This window comes from Anas platyrhynchos, chromosome 8 (assembly GCF_047663525.1).
Source record: "Anas platyrhynchos isolate ZD024472 breed Pekin duck chromosome 8, IASCAAS_PekinDuck_T2T, whole genome shotgun sequence".
In the NCBI taxonomy this organism is placed as follows: Eukaryota; Metazoa; Chordata; class Aves; order Anseriformes; family Anatidae; genus Anas; species Anas platyrhynchos.
Genome location: NC_092594.1, coordinates 35,982,127 through 36,001,852, shown reverse-complemented (window position 1 = coordinate 36,001,852; position 19,726 = coordinate 35,982,127). Strand labels below are relative to the sequence as shown.

General features: G+C 40.3%; 1 protein-coding gene across 2 annotated transcripts in view; it reads right to left on the bottom strand.

Annotated features, from left to right (window-relative positions):
* Positions 1-11,899, bottom strand: part of HOOK1 (hook microtubule tethering protein 1) — a 31,023-nt gene extending 19,124 nt beyond the window's left edge. Inside the window, exons 1-5 of one of the 2 annotated variants that reach the window (XM_038182884.2) lie at positions 11,870-11,899; positions 4,050-4,135; positions 2,167-2,239; positions 1,789-1,839; positions 173-305 (exon numbers count right to left, since the gene is read on the bottom strand). In XM_038182884.2, coding sequence (XP_038038812.1) covers positions 173-305; positions 1,789-1,839; positions 2,167-2,239; positions 4,050-4,135; positions 11,870-11,884 — 358 coding nt within the window. In that variant the 5' untranslated portion in view covers positions 11,885-11,899. Of the gene's footprint in view, positions 1-172; positions 306-1,788; positions 1,840-2,166; positions 2,240-4,049; positions 4,136-10,632; positions 10,792-11,869 lie in introns of those variants that run through there. The other variant, XM_027462676.3, reaches the window with a different exon arrangement.
* Between the last annotated feature and the right edge of the window lie 7,827 nt (positions 11,900-19,726).

Sequence of the window (19,726 nt, the reverse complement as noted above, 5' to 3'; positions counted from 1 at the left end):
AATATGGGAAAATGAAGTGAAATCCTGTTTCAGATTAAGTATGCAAATGCAGCATATGAACAATTGAGATGTTCTGATACATAATAAAGCAAATAATTCTATACCTCTTCCACCTTAAGAATCACTACACCCTGAAGCAGTCTGCTGTTCATCAGAATAAGGTAGCCCATACCTTGTTTCCTTTCACAGTTGACTGCACAGCCTAGAATAAGCTGCAAAAATCTTCCCAGTTCAGTGGGATCCGAATTCTCAGATATCTTATTTAAGTCAGGGATAAGTTCTTCTGAAATCTGTTGACCCAAAAACTGAAAAAAGATGAAAAGAGTAAGAAGGCTTTTGCTTTCTCACAACATGATGTGTTACCATGTAGGAAATCTGAAGAATGAAGAGGCCGTTAAGAGATTTGTTATGAAAAAAACTTATAGAAGGGAAAGATTTTAAAGATTAACTTTAAAAATTAAATGCAGAGATACAAACAGAGTATATAGTATTAGATCAAGAAATACAAAAAGACCTAAACAAATGTTCTTGTTTGTTACAGGGTATCATACATGAAACCGAGGTGTCACAAAACATCTCTTCTGGGGGCCAGGAAAGATAGTCCTAAACTTCCTCTCCTAAATCTTTATGTGTGCTGGGGAAAGGGGTACTCAGTGCAGTGCTAGCCAATGACCTTTACCAAACTCTGCACCTATTTGCCTCTGAATAGGTCTAAGTCTAATCTGAAGTGAATGGCATTAAAAATATACTCAATCCACTCAGCAATTATTTATTGCCATGAAGTTATGCAAATTGATAAGAGTTCATTGAAATTGCTCTAGCAAAAACACAAGTTTTGAAAATGCACTGAGCTGTTTTTAATGACCCCTTGCACAAGAAAATAGTGGTAGCAATAACTTAAAATTCCTACGATAGGCTTCAAATATTAGAGATTTTTTTTTCTACCACCAAGATAAAAAAGAAGTTAAAAATGTTCTCAAATTCAGTTTCTCCCTAATCCTTCAAAAACCTTCTCATAAGCCTAAATATATCCAGAGCACCTCAGACCTGACAATACAAATGGCTCAGCACTTGGTATCACAACTAAGGCCAGGTGAGACCAGGAAGCAGGAAGATGATCCAGCTAGCTTTTCTACATCATACCTATTACATAACTGAAGTCAATCTCCATACTACATTAAACAAATGTTTTCTGTTAGTGGGTTGTTGTTGGGCTTTTTTTTTTTCTTTTCCTCCCATTTGTTTAAGTCAGAACACAGCACCCTTTTATGGCTACAACACCGTCCTGCATAAGTGAGAACAAACTGCAATCCTTCCCGTACCCAGGGGATTCATTATTTATCTACCAGCTTCCAGATGAGTATCAGAATAAAGACCAGGATTGCTAAATGCTCTGCTGTGTAGAAAAGGATTTGAACTTCACCAGACAAGAGCAAATATGAATATACACCCAAAGGTCTGTAGGATGCTGTAGTTCAGCACTTCTGACATGTGCCTGGGCAGCGACAGGGACATGGTTTCCAGATTATACTCCTACTATCTAAAGTAAACTGTTCAAGCATGTGTATATATGAGATGCACAAACATATCACTTGTATTAGCATCAGACTAATTTTATATTCATTCAGACCTCCCATTTAACTGGATAATTATCAAATACTTTCTATCCTAAAAGCCCTTAAAATAGATTAATTAGCCAGGGGGAATAAAAAACACCCCAAAAATCCAGGTTGAAGAGGAAAACATCTATTCTTCAGAACAATTATAAAATTGCTGCTTTTTCCTTACCTCATGATAGTAGTCCATAATTCCTTGCAGTATCTTCTTCAGATTACTAGACTAATAGATGAAAGATAAGGTTATGGGTTTTTATTAAGACTATTAATTTCACTGTAATTAAATAATTTACAATCAAATGCTTACACAGCAGCTTTATGAGTGGACCACATAATGACAGAGGAAGAGAAACACCACAACAGAAAATCCCCATGCAACAATATTGGAATGCAATCAAACTATTGATAGACGGTTCAAGTACATTTAAAATAACCTCAAAAAGTCTGTGCTTAATTCTGATCAGTAGTTTTTGGACTGCTAGATACACTCAGGAAAGACACTATATCCAACCCCACAAAATTTTTATTAACTTCAGCACTGAATACCTACCTTTATTCTCCAGTTGTCACCAACATCTTCTTTAATGCGATTCAGCCAGGATGCATCAAACCAAGCAACATCTCTGAAATGAAATTCAATGATGAAACATTAATAAGCACACATTTAATTAAATAGGGTACTAGACACTTAGCATTAAATCATCAGAAAGTTTAACTAGGGTGTCTAATGAGGCATGAACTCTTGGAAATTGCAAATTATACTTATGTCACAGGGAATTTCCATCCTACTGGCTGAATTATGATACTATCTTCCAGGGCAGGAAGAATTTCTGTAGATGTTCAAGCTAGCTAAACTTGGTAACACAAGTATGTAAAGGCCTTTGTCATGCTCAGTTATTATCTTAAGAAGTGATCGCAGTGCCGTACAGAAACATTATCATTTGAAAAGTGCTGTCATTAAGTTTGCTACCTACTCTTATATATTTAGATTTTTCTACCTTCACTACAATTAGTCAAAGGCACTTTGCAAGAAAAAAAAATAATTTTATCTACTTGTATTTCATATTTTTTTGTATCTCTTTGGCTCCCTTGGGTAGAAATATATTCACTTCACCATCATAGGTGAGCTGCTGGTGGGGGTACTTTATACACACTGAATTGCCAAGAAGCACAACCACAGCGTACCTAACTGTATCTCAACTTTCACACCACACCATTTATCCCCGGCCTCAGAGCACCTAATAAGAGGCAGTTATTATTCCCACGTGCATATCAACCACTTGCTTGTAAAGAAATTTGCCCAAGGCCTGTGTCAGCCTAGTACCACAAATACATGCTAAGCCAGAGTTCTAGCCTCTAGACTACACCGCTGCTACAGACCTTCGCTTGTAGCACTGCTGATGTTTCCAATGCTAGCGTCCTGATGTGGCAGTTTGACTGACACACTACTTTAGAAATAGTGGCATCCAACTAGTTAACTGACACAGTACAGAGATGCTGGGAAACAACCCTCAGCAAATCTTCACTAGGCAATCCTCAACCAATTTTTGCAGGCTCCAGGAAAAGAGTGAGCCGTCTTTATGCAGCACACTTTAAAAAAATAAAAATAAAAGTGTCAACTTGAAAAAAGAAGTTTAACTTGTTAAAGTTTAAAAAATAATTTTTAAAAGTAGTATCTTAGTCAAAAACATATTTTGAGCAAGGAAGTGGTAGTTCAGGCTTCTCTTTTATTATGGGAATCACCACCAACAAATGTTGCAGCAATGACTTGTTTCAATCAAAGAATGGTGGTGTAATCCTCTCTGAGGAAACTACAAATTTCAGAATGAATGCGTCACCCAGCTCAGTACCATTTGTCATCATGCCAATAAAAATGGAATTTATTTGCTTTTGTTTGGTCCACTGCAACGGCTTTTAATAGTAATGGATCAGTGTTGCTGAGGTTTCCTGGTTCTTTTTTCCACACAAATAAGTTAGCACTTAAATCTTGTGTTCTAAGTCTGCAACAATTGAGCAATCCCAAGAGGAAGACAGCACAGATATGACTTTTGAACTTTTAGTTCCTCATTCCACAGAGGCACAGATTTCCATGGATACCTGTATCTTAGGTATACAGTTGATTTTAAAAAAAAAAAAAAATGAAAGAGATTGTAGGTTTTGCCTAATTACTCTTACATATGAATTTAAAACCGCAGTTAATATCTCCTCAACTTCTTTTCCACTCTATCATATTATTATGTAACTAGTATATCATCTCCCAAATAACAACATAAAGTCATACTTTATTTTCTGCTATCAACCATCTACTCTAAATTTGTAACTATAACATAAATGTTTGTGTGGGAAATGTTGAATTTAACATGACCATGCATGTTAAATAGAAAAGCCTCAAGAAACTAAATATGTCTTCTTGGAACTTAAGTATCAACTTACATTTGATGAAGTACCTGTGCCATGGCAACCCCATTAGTCAAGTCTTGAACATCTCTGCAAGGTGCCGCAGTATTGAATGTCTGCAACTAAAGAGGGAAAAACATTGTGTTTCTTAGTCAGATAGAAGGACAGCAAACTAGTTATCATTTTCCTCTTTAAGACGCAAGCATTTAAAAATACGTCCTTCTACTTCAGGCAGCCTGAAATCCTTTTTGAACTACATAGCTTTTAAACCAACCCAATTGTCTCGATATCTGTGACTGCTGATTATAACTAGTCGCTTAAAAAGTTAGTATTATTATGCTTTGCTTTTCAACACTAGTCTTTTTATTAGAAAGCAGATTATGGAACAATAATCAGGAAAGTAAATTCATAGTTATCCATTCCTCAGATTATGTTGCAGCACTTAATTCTGGACACACGCTACCTAAACAAAAAGTGGCATTGGAAGAGGGAATGAAGACTGATGAGAAAAATACATATACATAGATATTATCTCCAGTCCTTTACTACGTGCATTTAGTAACAGAAGTCACAACACCAATAGAATGCCCAGAGATTACCTGGGGATTAAGAATGAAAGCAGAAAATTATGAAAAACTACTGTAAAGTTAATGCAGTTATCCAAGAGCTACTGTACACGTCAAAGATATGAAGACAGCTGAGAAACACTGAAGCATTTGAAATGGTGCAAGCTGGCAACACAGAAATTCCAACATTGCTCTAAAGATACTCCTATTAAAATAGGCAACTTCAAAATACTGCTGTATAGCCAAGAAATTTCTATTGTAACATCTACTACACATTTTTCCCAGGTATTCACATAGTTTTTTCCGGTATTTTACAAGCATCACACTACCTAGTGTTTAAACACACCGCTGGATGCAATTTTACCCCATCTATGTATTTCTGCCTAAAGATTAAGCAACAAAGCCGCAGTTTTCACTTTTCAGCTCTATTATAAAACCAGATTACAGATGAAATTAATTTATTGGAAGTTTATTTATCTATTCTATACAAATTATTATAAGTAATCTTTGCATTCTGCCCAGTGATTCTAGGCACGAGTATAATTAAAGCCCCTTTGTGCTAGGACTACACAAACAAGGTTCAGTTCCCATCCTAAAGATTTAGATTTATCAGCTTGAGTTTTTTGCAGCTACCTTCTCCAAAAGTAACAGCAGGGAAGAGTATCTTCTTCATTTCTACATCGTTACAGAGCACTGCTAGGACCATTCGCCCACCAGACAGCTCTATACACAGTAACCAAGAGTCCCATCGTCCAGTGATACACAGGCTGTAACACAAGTACAATACACAGCAGCAGGCAGCTCTTTTATCAGGCTACCAAGTTCTACATGCAATTCTAATAGTTTCAAGGTATACAGCCTTAAGGCACTGAGGTACCCAGGTTCGCAAGTCACTCCACTGACCGTAAAAAGCAACTGCAAACTGCCAAATATTTCATCAGCCTCCAGGAGTTTGTGTCTTGGAGAACCCCTGGAGAACAGACAGGGTATTTGCCTTTAACAGCCCTCAGTCTTGTTTTCTTCCACGAGCTTGGTTGAAGCACTTCTCATAGCCCCATCTCAGCACTCACAGACTCTGCAGGACACCCCTTCTCGTTAGAACTGCTCATCTGCTGGCTTCACTTCACACCCCCTGCTTCTCATGCGGAAAGAAACAGTGAACCAAGTCTTCCCTGGCTGCATTCTCCAGAAACTCAAGTCTGTACTGAGCTTTGCCACAGCCACCCTATCCTCCTGTGTCATTCAGGGACTCAACAGTCCTTGGTTACTCAGGAAAAGAATTCCTGATAAGCTTTATTTTAAGTTCAGCTTTATTTAACACAATGGATAAAAAGGAGAAAGTTTGCTGTTAATACTGTTAAAAGGTTTCTGTTGGATAGAATGGAAGGACGAACAAACCTTCATAATCTCTGCCCACTATGAAAACTGACTTCTGGTACTTATTATGCTCACCATGTCCTAAGCCACCCCTCCATCCCATGAGACCTTCCCCAAGCATCCTGTGACACTTCAGCTTTTTCAAAAGCCACCAGTGAATGACTTAGTCAAGTGCATTTGGGAAATGGCACTACTTGGACAAGAGTGGCAGAGAATTATTGTTTCCAGTTGTGAGAATCTGAAGCAGTCATTTGCCGTGTTTATAAGAGCGACCAGAGACTGAATATTGGTTTGCTTGCTTCAGAAACTGCCTAACTGAGCCCAGAAGAGAAATATATGCAGACAGGTTTTTTTACACTTGTTTTTCAATTTAAAGAGTCTTTTTAAAATCCCCTATTATGGCAAGCAACAAGTCGGTAATCCCTTGTAGGTTACATAAAGGATTAAGTAGGAGCACACAAAGTGAAGCAGCGGTGACTGACAGCACTGGTTTCTAATACTATAGCAGCCTTAATGCCAACTCGGGAGCAGGCACAGCAGCTCACAGAAGTCAAGACCAAGCATGCCAGAAGTCAGAGCTTTATGGCACGACACTGCAGCGCTGCCGCTTGGATATACACCCTTGTAAACCTGAAGAAATTGCTAAGTAGGGTAACAGGTTTTCTCATTTCACTTCTCTGATCAAGGTCATCCAAGCTGGTCGAAGCAAACAAAGCCTCAGGAAACCTTGTGACGCACAGCACTGCGCTGCGCACACCGGTACCTCCAGGAATACAAAGAGCTAATTGAAATTAAGCAAAAAGCAGGACCAGGAGTCTTAGTTTCTCTCCGTATTTGAAAGTTATATAAGCCCCCAGAAAAATATGAGAGTAGAGATATTAATCATGGATTCTCCAAATCCCATGCCAGACGAGCCACTTACTCAGGGCAGTTTCTGAATATATTTATAAACCAAAAAAGGTTGAGGTGTGGGGAGGAGGTTGGCAGAGGCAACTACAGACTTACGGATTGCAGCAGAGCTATTTTGTTCATATTTGATTAGTTTTTCTAAAAATACAGCCTTAAGGACATGCTTAAGTCCATTTCACAAATCTAGCATAATCACTCCCTGTGCTTGCTACTACAACAGAGGCAGATATTTTTCCTCATAGACATACAGCTACAAGATTCAAACTATGCATTTGAAAACTTAATTTTCTATCACGCAACACTTACTGCCTTTTCTCTGCATCTGCTGAAGGTTCTACCGTTGAACAGCTGTGCATCAAGCTGTGTATGTATTCACAGTGTCCAGCAGAAATCAAGAAACCCACCCAACACATGTATGCCCTAAGTCTCACCCAGCAGATCCAGAGCATTTCACACCCACACTACAAAAATTTTAAAGTAACAGTAAACGCTCCCACTCCTAACCCCAGAATTGTGATGGACCAACTCCGCCACAGGAACGTTAACGTTACAAATGCTGCTGGTGCCATCTGCCACTGGAGTAAGACCACAACTGCAGTGGGAAAATCCTCTGGCTCAGAACGTTACCATCCATGGAACACACTACTTGCAGCTGGCAGCTGGCTCTCACGTAGCATTCAGTCACACTAGGACCGATGAATACCTTGACACATTCTACAGAAGGGGAAAAATAAAAGCCACCCACTCTTTTAAAGGTTCACTTCTATAAAAAAACGTCTCCAACAAACACACCAAACCTGTAACCCTGTTCCTGTATCTGGAAAGGATGAACTAGTCCCACCAGACTTTCAAACTCCTTCCTTTCTGAGACACTTTACAAATTATTCTCTCATGCAGCTTCTAATTTATGTATGTGAAGCTTTGGGTTATACTTGCTCAAATGAGATTTCTAAAACACACTTTCAGAAGATCATAACCAAACAGAAACAAAATTTTCCTGTAAACAAACCAGTTAAGTCAGTTTCCATACCAGTAATCCAAAAGAAGCACTGCAGTTTTGCCAGTCGCTTCCATACAAGCAAGATCAAGCCTTTGCCATGACATGATTTTTATTAACCTTTGGGTACAAATAGACTCACGTCACATTTCTCACATTTGCCACCTGTACCTCTTATGTCCTGCACTTCACACACCCTGACACTGATTTTAGCAGAGGAGCGTTCCTGCAAACTGAGCTATGGGGGAAAGAGGCCATACGGTAACTTGTACTTGCAGTGCCCAGGTATGTGTCTTCCCATTCAGCACCATCCCCCCTTCATTAAATGAACAGTGATTATGGATGTGTGATACATACCCGAACACCCACATGGTGTAACACTTCAGCATATATAAGGTGAGCACATGCCTCACCAACACTTTAAGGCATTGCCATTGGCTGGCCATAGCCCTACAGAGGATGTTTGCAGAATTAACCCATGTGTAAGGACCCTCCTCTAGTTTGGGGGCAGACACAGAAGACTTGGAGAGGTGCCGTGCCAGAAGACATTCAAGGAACTCTTACTCTGCCGCATAGTACTGCATCGCCAGCCCCACTGATGCAACTCTTCCATGCCTCTCCTACCCAAGGATGGAAAACATTCAGGTTACTTCACATCTAACAGTTTGTCTTTGACTTAGAAAATGTTCTGCAATGAGTTCAGGCTTGCAAGTTCAATCTCAACACGTATTCCTTGAGTCAGTTTTTCTTAGAAACTCGTACACGTTCCCTATATAGTTTAACTCCATTCCATTTTTCTGTAAGGTCCACAAAAATTAAATACAATCACATTTTTGTTACAGAACCAATAGGTAACATTTTTATTCATACTTTCTCTTTCATCTCTGGGTAACACGTTTTCTAGTACAAAACTGCTAATGTTAAAGAAAAACCAGGATATAGCAGCAGAAACACAGAAAGTCACAAGCAAGGGGAACAGATCTTGGTAATATTAAAGAAACAAACTGAAAAACCTTTACTGCTACAGAGATCTACAGAACCCTCTTCTCTTCAGAGCATTTCATTGCTCTCTCCCTAAATACCCAACTTCAGAAGATCTTATTTTCCCAAGATTCAATTTACTATGAAGATCAATTTGAAAGGACTTCTGAAATATATCTTTATTAATGCTTGGTTTCTACTAAGTTGTAAAGTAGGTCAGAGAAAGAAGGTGTTAGATCTAAAGCCACACACCTAGCAAAGCATCTGCCAAGTGTTGTGTACAGAACGAGAACACACGGGAGTTGGATGTTGATTTACACTAACAACTCTGTACAATGCCCTTTCCATGTAAGGCTTGACGAAGTTATTTTAGAATTCTCTTTAGGATCCGTTATGTGGTTAGAGGTATGTACAGTGACTATACTAGAAGGATAATTAAACGTAATACATTTTAAAGGAGGAATTCTAAAAATAAATCAGCTGAGCCCTGCTGAAATGATTTTGAGATAGAGTTCAGGACTGTATTTGCTCAAGTTCTTTCACTGATTTATTTTGCAATAGAATCATAATAGAGTTATTTTTAACTGATTACCATGAGGAAAAGAAGGTTAAACAGCCCAAAATGAGAAAGAATAAATAAATCTCTCTTATCTTTTAATCTAACTGAAGAGAGGTAAGCACAAGGTGCCTGAAATTCTAAAAACCAACAAATTGTTAGGGGCATACAAGGGCACCAAAAAGAAAATGGGAGGAGGAAAAGATGGCAGAAATTGTTTTCCAGTGTTTTATGACAGACTGAAATGCATTAAAACTGCTGTATTGTCATGCAGAGAGGAAAAGGAACAGCAACTCTGGTACATGCTGCTATCACATTCGCCAGTTTCATTCCTGGATCTCCACAAGGCTTCTCAAATGCTCTCTTCTCTCCTCTGTTTACATTTTATATAGGAAGAATACCTGTTATTTCTAGAGAAGCTGAAAGTGCCAAGTATATCTGGCCTTCGCCACATGAGTTCTGTGTAACACAGCTCACTCTCTCCTAAAACATTGGCATCTGCAAGACTAAAATTATGGATGAGCGCAGAAGAAACTCAGAAAGGACGAGGGACAAAGCAAGCGAGCCCGACAGCTGAACCCAAGCAGAACGTGCTTCTCGCACATGCAGCGACACCCACATCAGCACGCTGCACCTGGCTGCGAGCAACGCTCTGCCCAACCGAAACCTGCAACCGAGTCCTGAGGTTTCCGCTCCTGTCAGCTGAATTAATTGCGCGTATTTATTACTATTGTTAATTACGGAGTGGTTTCCCCACGTGAAGCCACGGCCGCGGAACCACAGCTTGGGCCTACAGGCTACCACAGGCCCTTCTGCAGGCTGCCAGTCCTGCAGGGGCCTTTTAGCGGCTGGAGAAGGAAATTTATCGTGCGGGCCCCGTCATTACAGCCCTGCCTTCACAGCCTCGCCCCCAACTCACCATTTCCTTACTGCGGGGGCCCCTCAAACACTCCTCAAACCCTCCTCGGCCCCATAGGACCCCACAGGACCCCTCAGGGTCCCCCCAGCCCTTTATGGAGCCCCCCCAGCCCCTTATGGAGCCCCCCCAGCCCCTCACAGCCCCCTCAGGACCCCTCACACCGCCCCCCCCGTCACCATGGCAACGGTGCCCTCGCGCCGCTCCCAACGGCCGCCCCCTCACGAGCCTCCCCCACCCCTCCGGGCGACGCCGAGGCCGCACCACCCGCCGGCCCTCGACGCCCCGGCGGCAGGAGGGCCTGAGGCGGCGCTCACCCAGAGGATGAGGCTGTCGCAGAGCCGCAGGTCCGCGGGTTTCGCCTCCATGGCGGCGGCGGCCGGGCCTCCCCGCCGAGCACCGCGCCGCTGACGTGACGGGCCCCGAGCGGAGGGAGGGAGGGGCGGCCCTGTCAGCGCCCACACCCGCCCCTGCCTTCAAACGCCCGGAGTGGCAGCGGGATGGACCAATCACAGGGAGGAGGGGGCGCTCTCCGAGCCAATCGCCGGGGGGGATTCGCAAGGGGGCGGGAGCTCCGCCGCTGCCTCAGCGCTGCCCGCCGGTGTTAGTGGTGCCCGGGCTGCGCCCCGCGGCCGCCGGTGCTGCCACAAGATGGCGGCGGGGGCCGGGCCGGGGGGTCCCAGTGCCACGGGCTGTGGGGAGTCAGCGTGGCTGTAACGGCCTGTTCTTAATCGAGGCTAAAATATCAATACAAAAATAAAATAAAATTCTTTCTTTTGGCGGAGGCAAAGGGCGGAAAGTGCTGAAGCACAAACCTGAGGAGAGGCTGGCAACTCTTCTCCAAGAGTTCTGCCTTCCCCATTTACATCAATATTTCTCCAACATCTGGTTCAGGGTCTTGTAATACCCTGCCTCAAATGCTCCAGAGAAAAGCTTAAATACCTTACACTAAGGCAAAACAATTATTCTGTCCCTCTGCTGTTTTAGCACAAGAACTTCTGTGAATTTTTGCCTCCCTTACAAGTTCATGTATTTATTTTTAATTTTTGTTTGATTGATTCAGTTTTATAAAGATTCTTGTAAAGATTATAAAGATTCTTACGGACACCTGTTGTTATTGAAATATCCACAATGACATTACCACTGTCATGAATGTGTGAAGAGGGGACTACCAAGCAACTTAAGTAATACCTGTTAAGGGTCTTACCTATACTTTTTTCTGGCTGTTCTACTTATTAAGATACATGCTTTAATCCTCTGTTACTGATTCCACTTTGTGTGAAAGATTAAAATTGCAGTGCATGAAGTAGACAGCATTTACATAACTATTTCCCCTCCTAACACTATCCCGCGGTGATAAAGGCTATCATTAAAAACAGGACAATGAGTAACAGGTTATTTGAATAAAGTCCCACAGACTTCTATACTAGGATTTGTACTGTTAAGAACATTTATATTCATATTTGTCCTCTTTTATAATTTCTATTAGCTTTTTAAAAAATTTTCTTTTAGACCTCTTCATTCGGTTACTGTTCCTTCCTTTTGGTACTTTACCTCCTTTCCCTTCATGGGAAGTAATGGTGTCGTGTCATTCCCACCCACATCTTCATGCAGTATCCTACTCACTTCCCGCAAGCACGTAATTCTCCATGTCTTCCTGTTGATTTCATATGCTTTTTCTCTACAGATTCAGCATCCCACACCTTCACTTTCTTTATATGGTTTCTAAAGACACTTCCTCTTTCCTGGGTTTATGCTACACGTGCCAGGGAACAGCAGAAGGCAGCAGCTTTCCAGGAAACCTGGACTTAACCAGGAACAGAGCCAGCAGGGCAGGGAATGCACCAGCTGGGGCCATGTCCCACAGTACCTCAGCAGTGCAGGTAAAATGTGCAGGTTCAGGGATGATCAACCGTAAATGCAGGGTATCAGGCAAGTTCATGGAAATGAGGCAAGTATGAGGTAAAGCCAGGAGGGCAACCCACCAGTCAGGGTCAGACACAGTCCCATGATCAGCACCATGACCAGGCAGCTCTGAGGTCAACCTGGGAATTCATTCCAAAGGTCACAGTTCAGATCAGCAAAATCCACAGCTGAGAGTGAGCTGAAGGCCCAGGGCTGAGCTTAAATAGAATTTCTGGGCCCTTGTCAGAAGTTGTGGAGAGAGGTACCCACTGAGGCCACTAATGCTTATTAGTGCACTCAGGGTCCTAATGACATACTCTGTTTCAGTAGGGATCATCTTCCATAAATGCAAAAAATAATGAAGAGAATATTTCTCCTCTAGAGGGCTGTACAGTACTGACAAAAGGGAAGGGTGGAGCTTAATCAGAACCAGCCAAGGCCTAATAGCTCTATTTCAAGATTGCTTCTAGTTCAAAAGCATCCTGAAATTTTTCACATGAGATGGTTACATGGGAAAGATGGTACAGACTGTAGAGTACAGGGAGATTGGCTGTAATCTGTAGCACAAACACTAGTCTGAAAGAAAAGGCAGGCTGTTCAGTTTGGTAATTGGGATTATGTCAGAAGAGATTGGCTCACCCTTGCGCTGCTGGTTTTTGCATCCTCTTCAGAGGGATGACTCCACATAATTGAGTGCTCGCTGAAATAAATCAGTATTGGCACCCTGTGAGGACATTTCCAAGGAACGTTATACTTACAACTTAAGGAACTCTACAGAGAACTACCAATACCAATCTGTGTAGCTATTTTACATCTTTCCAACTGCAGCTATACACAAGCACATCAGGAACACTGGCACTGTGCTTAGAGTTCAGCTGTGGGGTAGAAGAAGTAGTAACAAAGGGAAGTTATGTAAGTAATGCAGGTGATTTGGGTTTAGTTTTTAAACCTAGCTGGAAATTTCTCCATGAACTGCAGCCCACTTGAACGTCTGTCATCAAATTCTGGTTTTGGGCCAACCAAGGTAAAAGACTACGACCTATGTTAACATTCCAGAGACAGGGAAGACTAGCTTGGCACCTCACACCAGGACTTCAGTTCAGTCTCACGATGCCTAATGTCCGTGGTTAACAACATTTTAAAGTCAGGCTAAGTTACTTCTCACTTATTTAAAACATATTCACTCCTCTTGATAATGCATCCTTGACAAAAGTGTCTGACGGTCGCTTAGTAAGGGATGTCTACAATATAGAATGGCATTTGCTACAATAATTTAAATTGCTAGGAAAAAAAAAAAAAAGATTGTTAAGACTTTTTGATTTTCATTGGGATTTGCATTATGTCCAACAATATGAATGATATTTAGTTCAGACAGTACATTTTCACAGAATCACACAGAATTTCTAGGTTGGAAGAGACCTCAAGATCATCGAGTCCAACCTCTAAGCTAACACTAACAGTCCCCACTAAACCATATCCCTAAGCTCTACATCTAAATGTCTTTTGAAGACTTCCAGGGATGGTGACTCCACCACCTCCCTGGGCAGCCCGTTCCAGTGCCTCACAACCCTTTCAGTAAAGAAATTCTTCCTAACATCTAACCTAAAACTCCCCTGGCGTAACTTTAGCCCATTCCCCCTCGTCCTGTCACCAGGCACATGGGAGAACAGGCCAACCCCCACCTCTCTACAGCCTCCTTTAATGTACTTATACAGAGCAATAAGGTCACCCCTGAGCCTCCTCTTCTCCAGGCTGAACAAGCCCAGCTCCTTCAGCCGCTCCTCATAGGACTTGCTCTCCAGGCCCCTCACCAGCTTCGTCGCCCTTCTTTGGACCCGCTCAAGCACCTCGATGTCCTTCTTGTAGCGAGGGGCCCAAAACTGAACACAGTACTCGAGGTGCGGCCTCACCAGAGCCGAGTACAGGGGGATAGCTTTTTATTTTTGTAATTTTGGTAGCTTGCTCAAGAAAGTCATATATTCAGACACTTGAATTTCCCAAAGCTCTTGTGGCAAACACACATCTCTTGTTGTTTAACAATATTCTTGTTCAAAAATCCTCATTTATAGGACTGCAACTAATAGGGATTTTTTAAGCACTTGGAAACAAATACATTAGAATGAAAAATACCAAACAGTGACACTTGGTGGTTAGTTATGTAACTTGCACATTTCTTGACAGAATACATGAGTTGAAAAATGAATCTCAGCTTTTCTGTCATATTTAGTAGTTTCACTGATACAATTTGTGAAAGTCTATACTTCTCTGCCATCTTTCAAAAGCTTCAGAAGCATCAAGTAAGCCTCTTGATGTTCTATGGGACCAACACATTTGAAATTTTCAGATGAAAAAACTAGAAACTAACCAATTACCCAGATTTATGCAGTTAATTATTACAGAATACAAAATGCTGTGAGATTCCTAATGCCTGCTGTATTTCTTGGGCCACGCGTCCCTTCATGTCCTATCACAATTACATCTTTCTTGTATATATACTTCCACTGACTTTTGAATCAAGTTCGATCTATATTGAAAGTTCTTAACATTTTCATTAAAAAAGCGTTGGCTATCTGTTTATTCCCAAAATGTGGATTATAACAACTTAGAAGTTGTTACAGTCAAACAAGGATTATTCATCAAAACTGCGCATGTAAAAGTCATAGAATATGATTTTTAAATCTTGGTTCTAATGTGAACTGAAAATTTCATCAATACTTTACTGGTCTCACACAGGTACGTGTCTCCTGAATGTACCAGGAACAGAACGGGCTTCCAAAGCTGCAGGTCAGAGGCAATCAGCGATGACAGTCTTGTGATCACTGCTTTACCCCCATGGCTTGTTGTAAAGTAACCAGAGACCTTTGCCAACTGGATTAGTCATACCAATCCACTGTGTACTCCTTCTGGGGCACTGGTGAAAGAGTTGGGGGAACAGCTAACTTCATTATTGCTTTCCAATCTCACCATGACCTGCATTTTACAAGAGCAGCAACTCCCAGAGCAGAGAGTGGTTGAGGTTACCTTACCACTATCTGGCTTACGTCTTATTTCTGAGCAAAACATCCTGAGGAAATAAAAAGAAAGGAAAAGCAAAACAAAACAGAAACAGTAGAAAAAAATATATATAGCCCTGATGACTGAAGTACTACTGGGGTAGCTGTCTAGTTTCAAAGGAGATCCCACTAAGACCCCACTTTAAAGATGCTCTGCGATACCTTACAGATCAATTATGCCCTGAGGGGAAATCTTTCAGTATGTAACTGAACTATCTATTCTGTAAAATACTCTGAAATATTTTGTCTGTTACAGGAGACGAAAAGCATTATAAATGCATTCATTATATATATATATATATATATATATAAATAAATATATATTATATATTAATTATATATTATATATATATTATTATATATTATATTATATTATATATTATATATATATATATAATATATTATATATTAATTATATATATATATATATATATATATATATATAAAGTAGGAATTCTGGATATTTTATAATTCTGAAAATTAATGCTTTTATGATAGTATATTCATCAAGGGAGTTTGTATTTGGGCTTTTCTGAAAGGTGGAAATATCTCCACATGGAATAAGCATCTTTCAAATATTTTCATATCTGATGGAAATACTATCATCACTTGAGGCCCTTCTTGGAAGTCATTCAGCTATGAGAACACTTACTTTTAATAAAAGACTGTTTAAGCCAGTGGGATTCCTGGAACTCCTGAGCCATTTACGCTCCTCTTCACACTTTTCTTAGCACATCTTAACTCAATGAGTATTTTCTTTGATCCCCACAGACTTCATGGCAGTAAGAAACTGTAAGTCATCTCATTAAAACTATGACAGCTTAGACTGGCATCTGTAGCCTATCTTACGATGACTTAGTTTTGACTGGAGTAATTTCTAGGGTCCTTGATCACAAAATTGCTGGTACAGTTATCTTAGCCCACACAATACAGTGAGTTTGTACATGGGATACAAATGCATCTACACATATTATACAATAACATCACAATTATTCTGTTATTATTCTAGTAGATTTAGTTTACTATGGTAGTTTCAGAAAAAAAAAAAAAAAGAAAAAAAAAAGCAAGTGTGTTTAACAAATATTATTTAAAGTTTGCTGATGATACTAAACTGGGAGGTGCTGTTAACTCTGGAGGGTGAGAGGCCTTGCAGAGCAATCTCGATACCTAGGAGTAATGGACAATTGTTAATAGCATGAAATTCAATGAGGGTAGATGCTGGATTCTGCACCTGGGACAGAGCAGTGCCGCACACAGGCAAAGACTGGGAGACAAGTGGCTGGAGAGCAGCCCTGCAGAGAGGGACCTGGGGGTGCTGGTGCCTGCAGGTTCAGCAGGAGCCAGCAGTGTGCCCTGGCTGCCAGGAGGGCAGAAGTGCAAAGTAGGAATCTATTGCTAATCTCATGCACAAGGCATGGTAGGGTACCCCTATAAGGTTTTTTGTCTTTTATTAGATAAAGAAGAGAAGGGGAAAGGAGCTGAATAGACAGAGAGGCTGCTTGGGCTTGATTTGAAGCTGTTGTGAAGTTCCTTACTCGGTATTTATAAGATTCACAGACTGTGCAGATATGTGGGTTCTTTGCAAACTGTGTATGTTAGTGTGTCTGGCCACTCCACTGTCTCTAAATTCTCCTGGGGAAAGAAAATTCACTTTGCAGGGTCGAGAAGGCACGATAGACTATACTAGAACTATCCTACCTGATCACTCCTTAAAGAAATAGAAACGATTAATGCGGTGAATGACAGATTATCTCTGCCTTAGTGTTCCGTAATTCCCACTCAAAGGGGCTGGATAGAGATAATATGGAAATAATGCCACAGTAACAGAAGTTCTGAAATCCCAGTAAGTTCCTTAATAAGCTATACTAGAAACAAAGTAGGCTGGGGCTGGAAAACTAACAAACTACATTTGTACAAAAGAAAGTGACCAGAGCTTTGTAATTGTGCCTTTTGGCTTCATACAGCAGGAAAAAAATATTCAACATCTTTAAGAACTGATCTACACAATCTACCTCAATCATCTCAGGAATATATCTCAGAATCAGGAATTATTATGAACAGTGACTTTTGAGGATAAAGTATTTACACCTCTGTGACATCATTTCTTCTCCACAGGACCTCACTGTCTCACTGCAGCCTTTCTTCCTAACATGCTCTCTGCCTGCCTCAGTTGTTTTCTTAACATTTGTCAATCTCCTATCTGTCCTTTTCTATTTTAGGCTTTTTGTTTACATTCTCACAGATATCTGCACTTCTATTCTGGTACTCTTATCTTTTTTTTTTCAGTGGACAAGGTCACACGTGAAAAGGGGCTTTGGCAATTCTGGTATTAGCTCGCTGACGTGAATTGACATCACGGAACTGTTTGCACTGTCATGGTAGCAGCTCCTGGCTAGGCGAGCTCATACATATTAAATTTCTCAGATGCAATTTCAGTTTGAGCTAGTAACAAGATAATCAGTCCTAGGACATGAAATATGACATAACTTGTCAGAAACAAATCCACATTCGCTTTCTCAAATCCTGTTTCCACGGGAGCATTGAAAAGGCAGTGCAATGTTGTGACTTCATTTGGCTAAGGACTATTTGGCAGGTGAGCTTACATCCCAACAAGACCATTTGGTTTGTAGATTCTGATCATTAAGTATCCTTGCTTGTAATTAAAACTGTGTATCAGCTACCTCCAGTTTTCACCACATCTTTTTCCAGGACTGTTCTGTGAGTGAGCTCATGAGCTTTTTTTTTTTTTTCAGGATTAGGGGTAAAAAATGAACATCATTTCCAGAAAAAAAGTAATCCCTTTAGACTGATTGTGTGCCAGGGTACTGGTGTGTAGTTTTGCACACAGAAACTAATTGTGGTAATATCTCTCATCTCTCTAAAGAGAAAATAATTTTCAAAACTGTATGTTCCGTGACACCTATTATATACCATTATCTTATTATTCAAAAGCATATCATCAGTATACAAGATTAGCTGAGTGAAATCGTAATATCTGGTTCATTTCCATTATTTTTCAGTTGAAAGTTAACAGGTCAGTTATTAGAGATCATTTTTTCCCTAACATCTATACAATGGTATAAAAAATCACTAAAATACAAAGTATTTGGATACAGAATAGTATTCTCTAGTCGAAGAAGAAAGGTCTGTGTTGAAAAATAGAAACACTACACTAAAATGTCACAGCTATCAAGTGCTATTAAATGCCATGGAAATGTCCAAAACACAGTTGTTGATATTCACGGTATCATTTACACACCGAATACAACATGTAATGTTGCATGCATGTAAAAAAACAAGCTCAAATTTCCTATCACTTTTATACCAATGTCATTTTACTTTTTTACTTTGAAAATGAACTTCAATCTGCCTAAGAATCTTGAACACATTTTATTCAGATTTCTAAGATTCTGTATTCCAGAATGAAAGCCAACTCCTAACGCAGGTGGACTGAGCCTCCTTTTAGCAGGTTGCTCATTCTAAGCAGTGCCAGACAGGTTACAACTATTTTAATCGGCATTTTCAACAAAACTACATTTAGTGCTTGGATCATTCCTTAAGATAAAAGTTTTAATCGTCTGGTTTTACTAGCCATTCACTTACATTTCCATTTAAAGAGATTTCTCTCCTGATTTCCTGATGCAATTCACTGACAGCTGGTCTGATATGCTTTGCTCTTTCTTAGGAACATGTTAGTAGCAGCTCTGATAACCTACATCTCCATTTTAGCAGAACACTGTAAAGCCTGCCTACGTATTGTGTATCCAGCAGTCAGTCTTCACTACTCTTATTTCCCAGGATGGAATTAGGTTGGAGCTGGGACACACTGAGAATTCGTAATGCAAAGCTCCATCTCAGTCCTAAACCCCTTGGTTTGTGTCAGATATGTCATTATATGAGCCCTGCTCCAAAACACTGCCAGGAAGAGTTATTTCACATCTTTGTATGTCTTGATCCTGATTTTTGGTTAGGTAGACATTTGGGAAACAGAATAAGAAACTTTATGTGGAAAATTGGGAACTAATAACGCAGTAATACAAGTGGTTGGTGTGAACAGACCTGTTGCCTTTGATGGGACTATTTGACTACGTGAACTGTAATGGTAACTGAGCACTAATAGCTTGAGTGACATAAAGAATGAAAACAAAATCCTATTTATGCAAACAGTGCAGAATTTAGCATCCAGTTTCCAAGACTAGTCTGCCTGTTGTGTAAGGGCATCAGTGACTGCAAAAGAGACAGCTCTATGCATACAATCCCTGGCAAGTAAAAGGGAATCTGGGTTCATTTCATAGAAAGTCTACAATCTTTTTGCTATTATTTCGTTAGGGGGAGTTTCAACTCTGTATTAAAATAATTCTGATCATATTTTGAGTTAGTACTAATCAAATGCTTGAGTAACATAGCTAAAATAATTTCATGTGTTCAAACAAATTTTCTAGTGGATAAACAT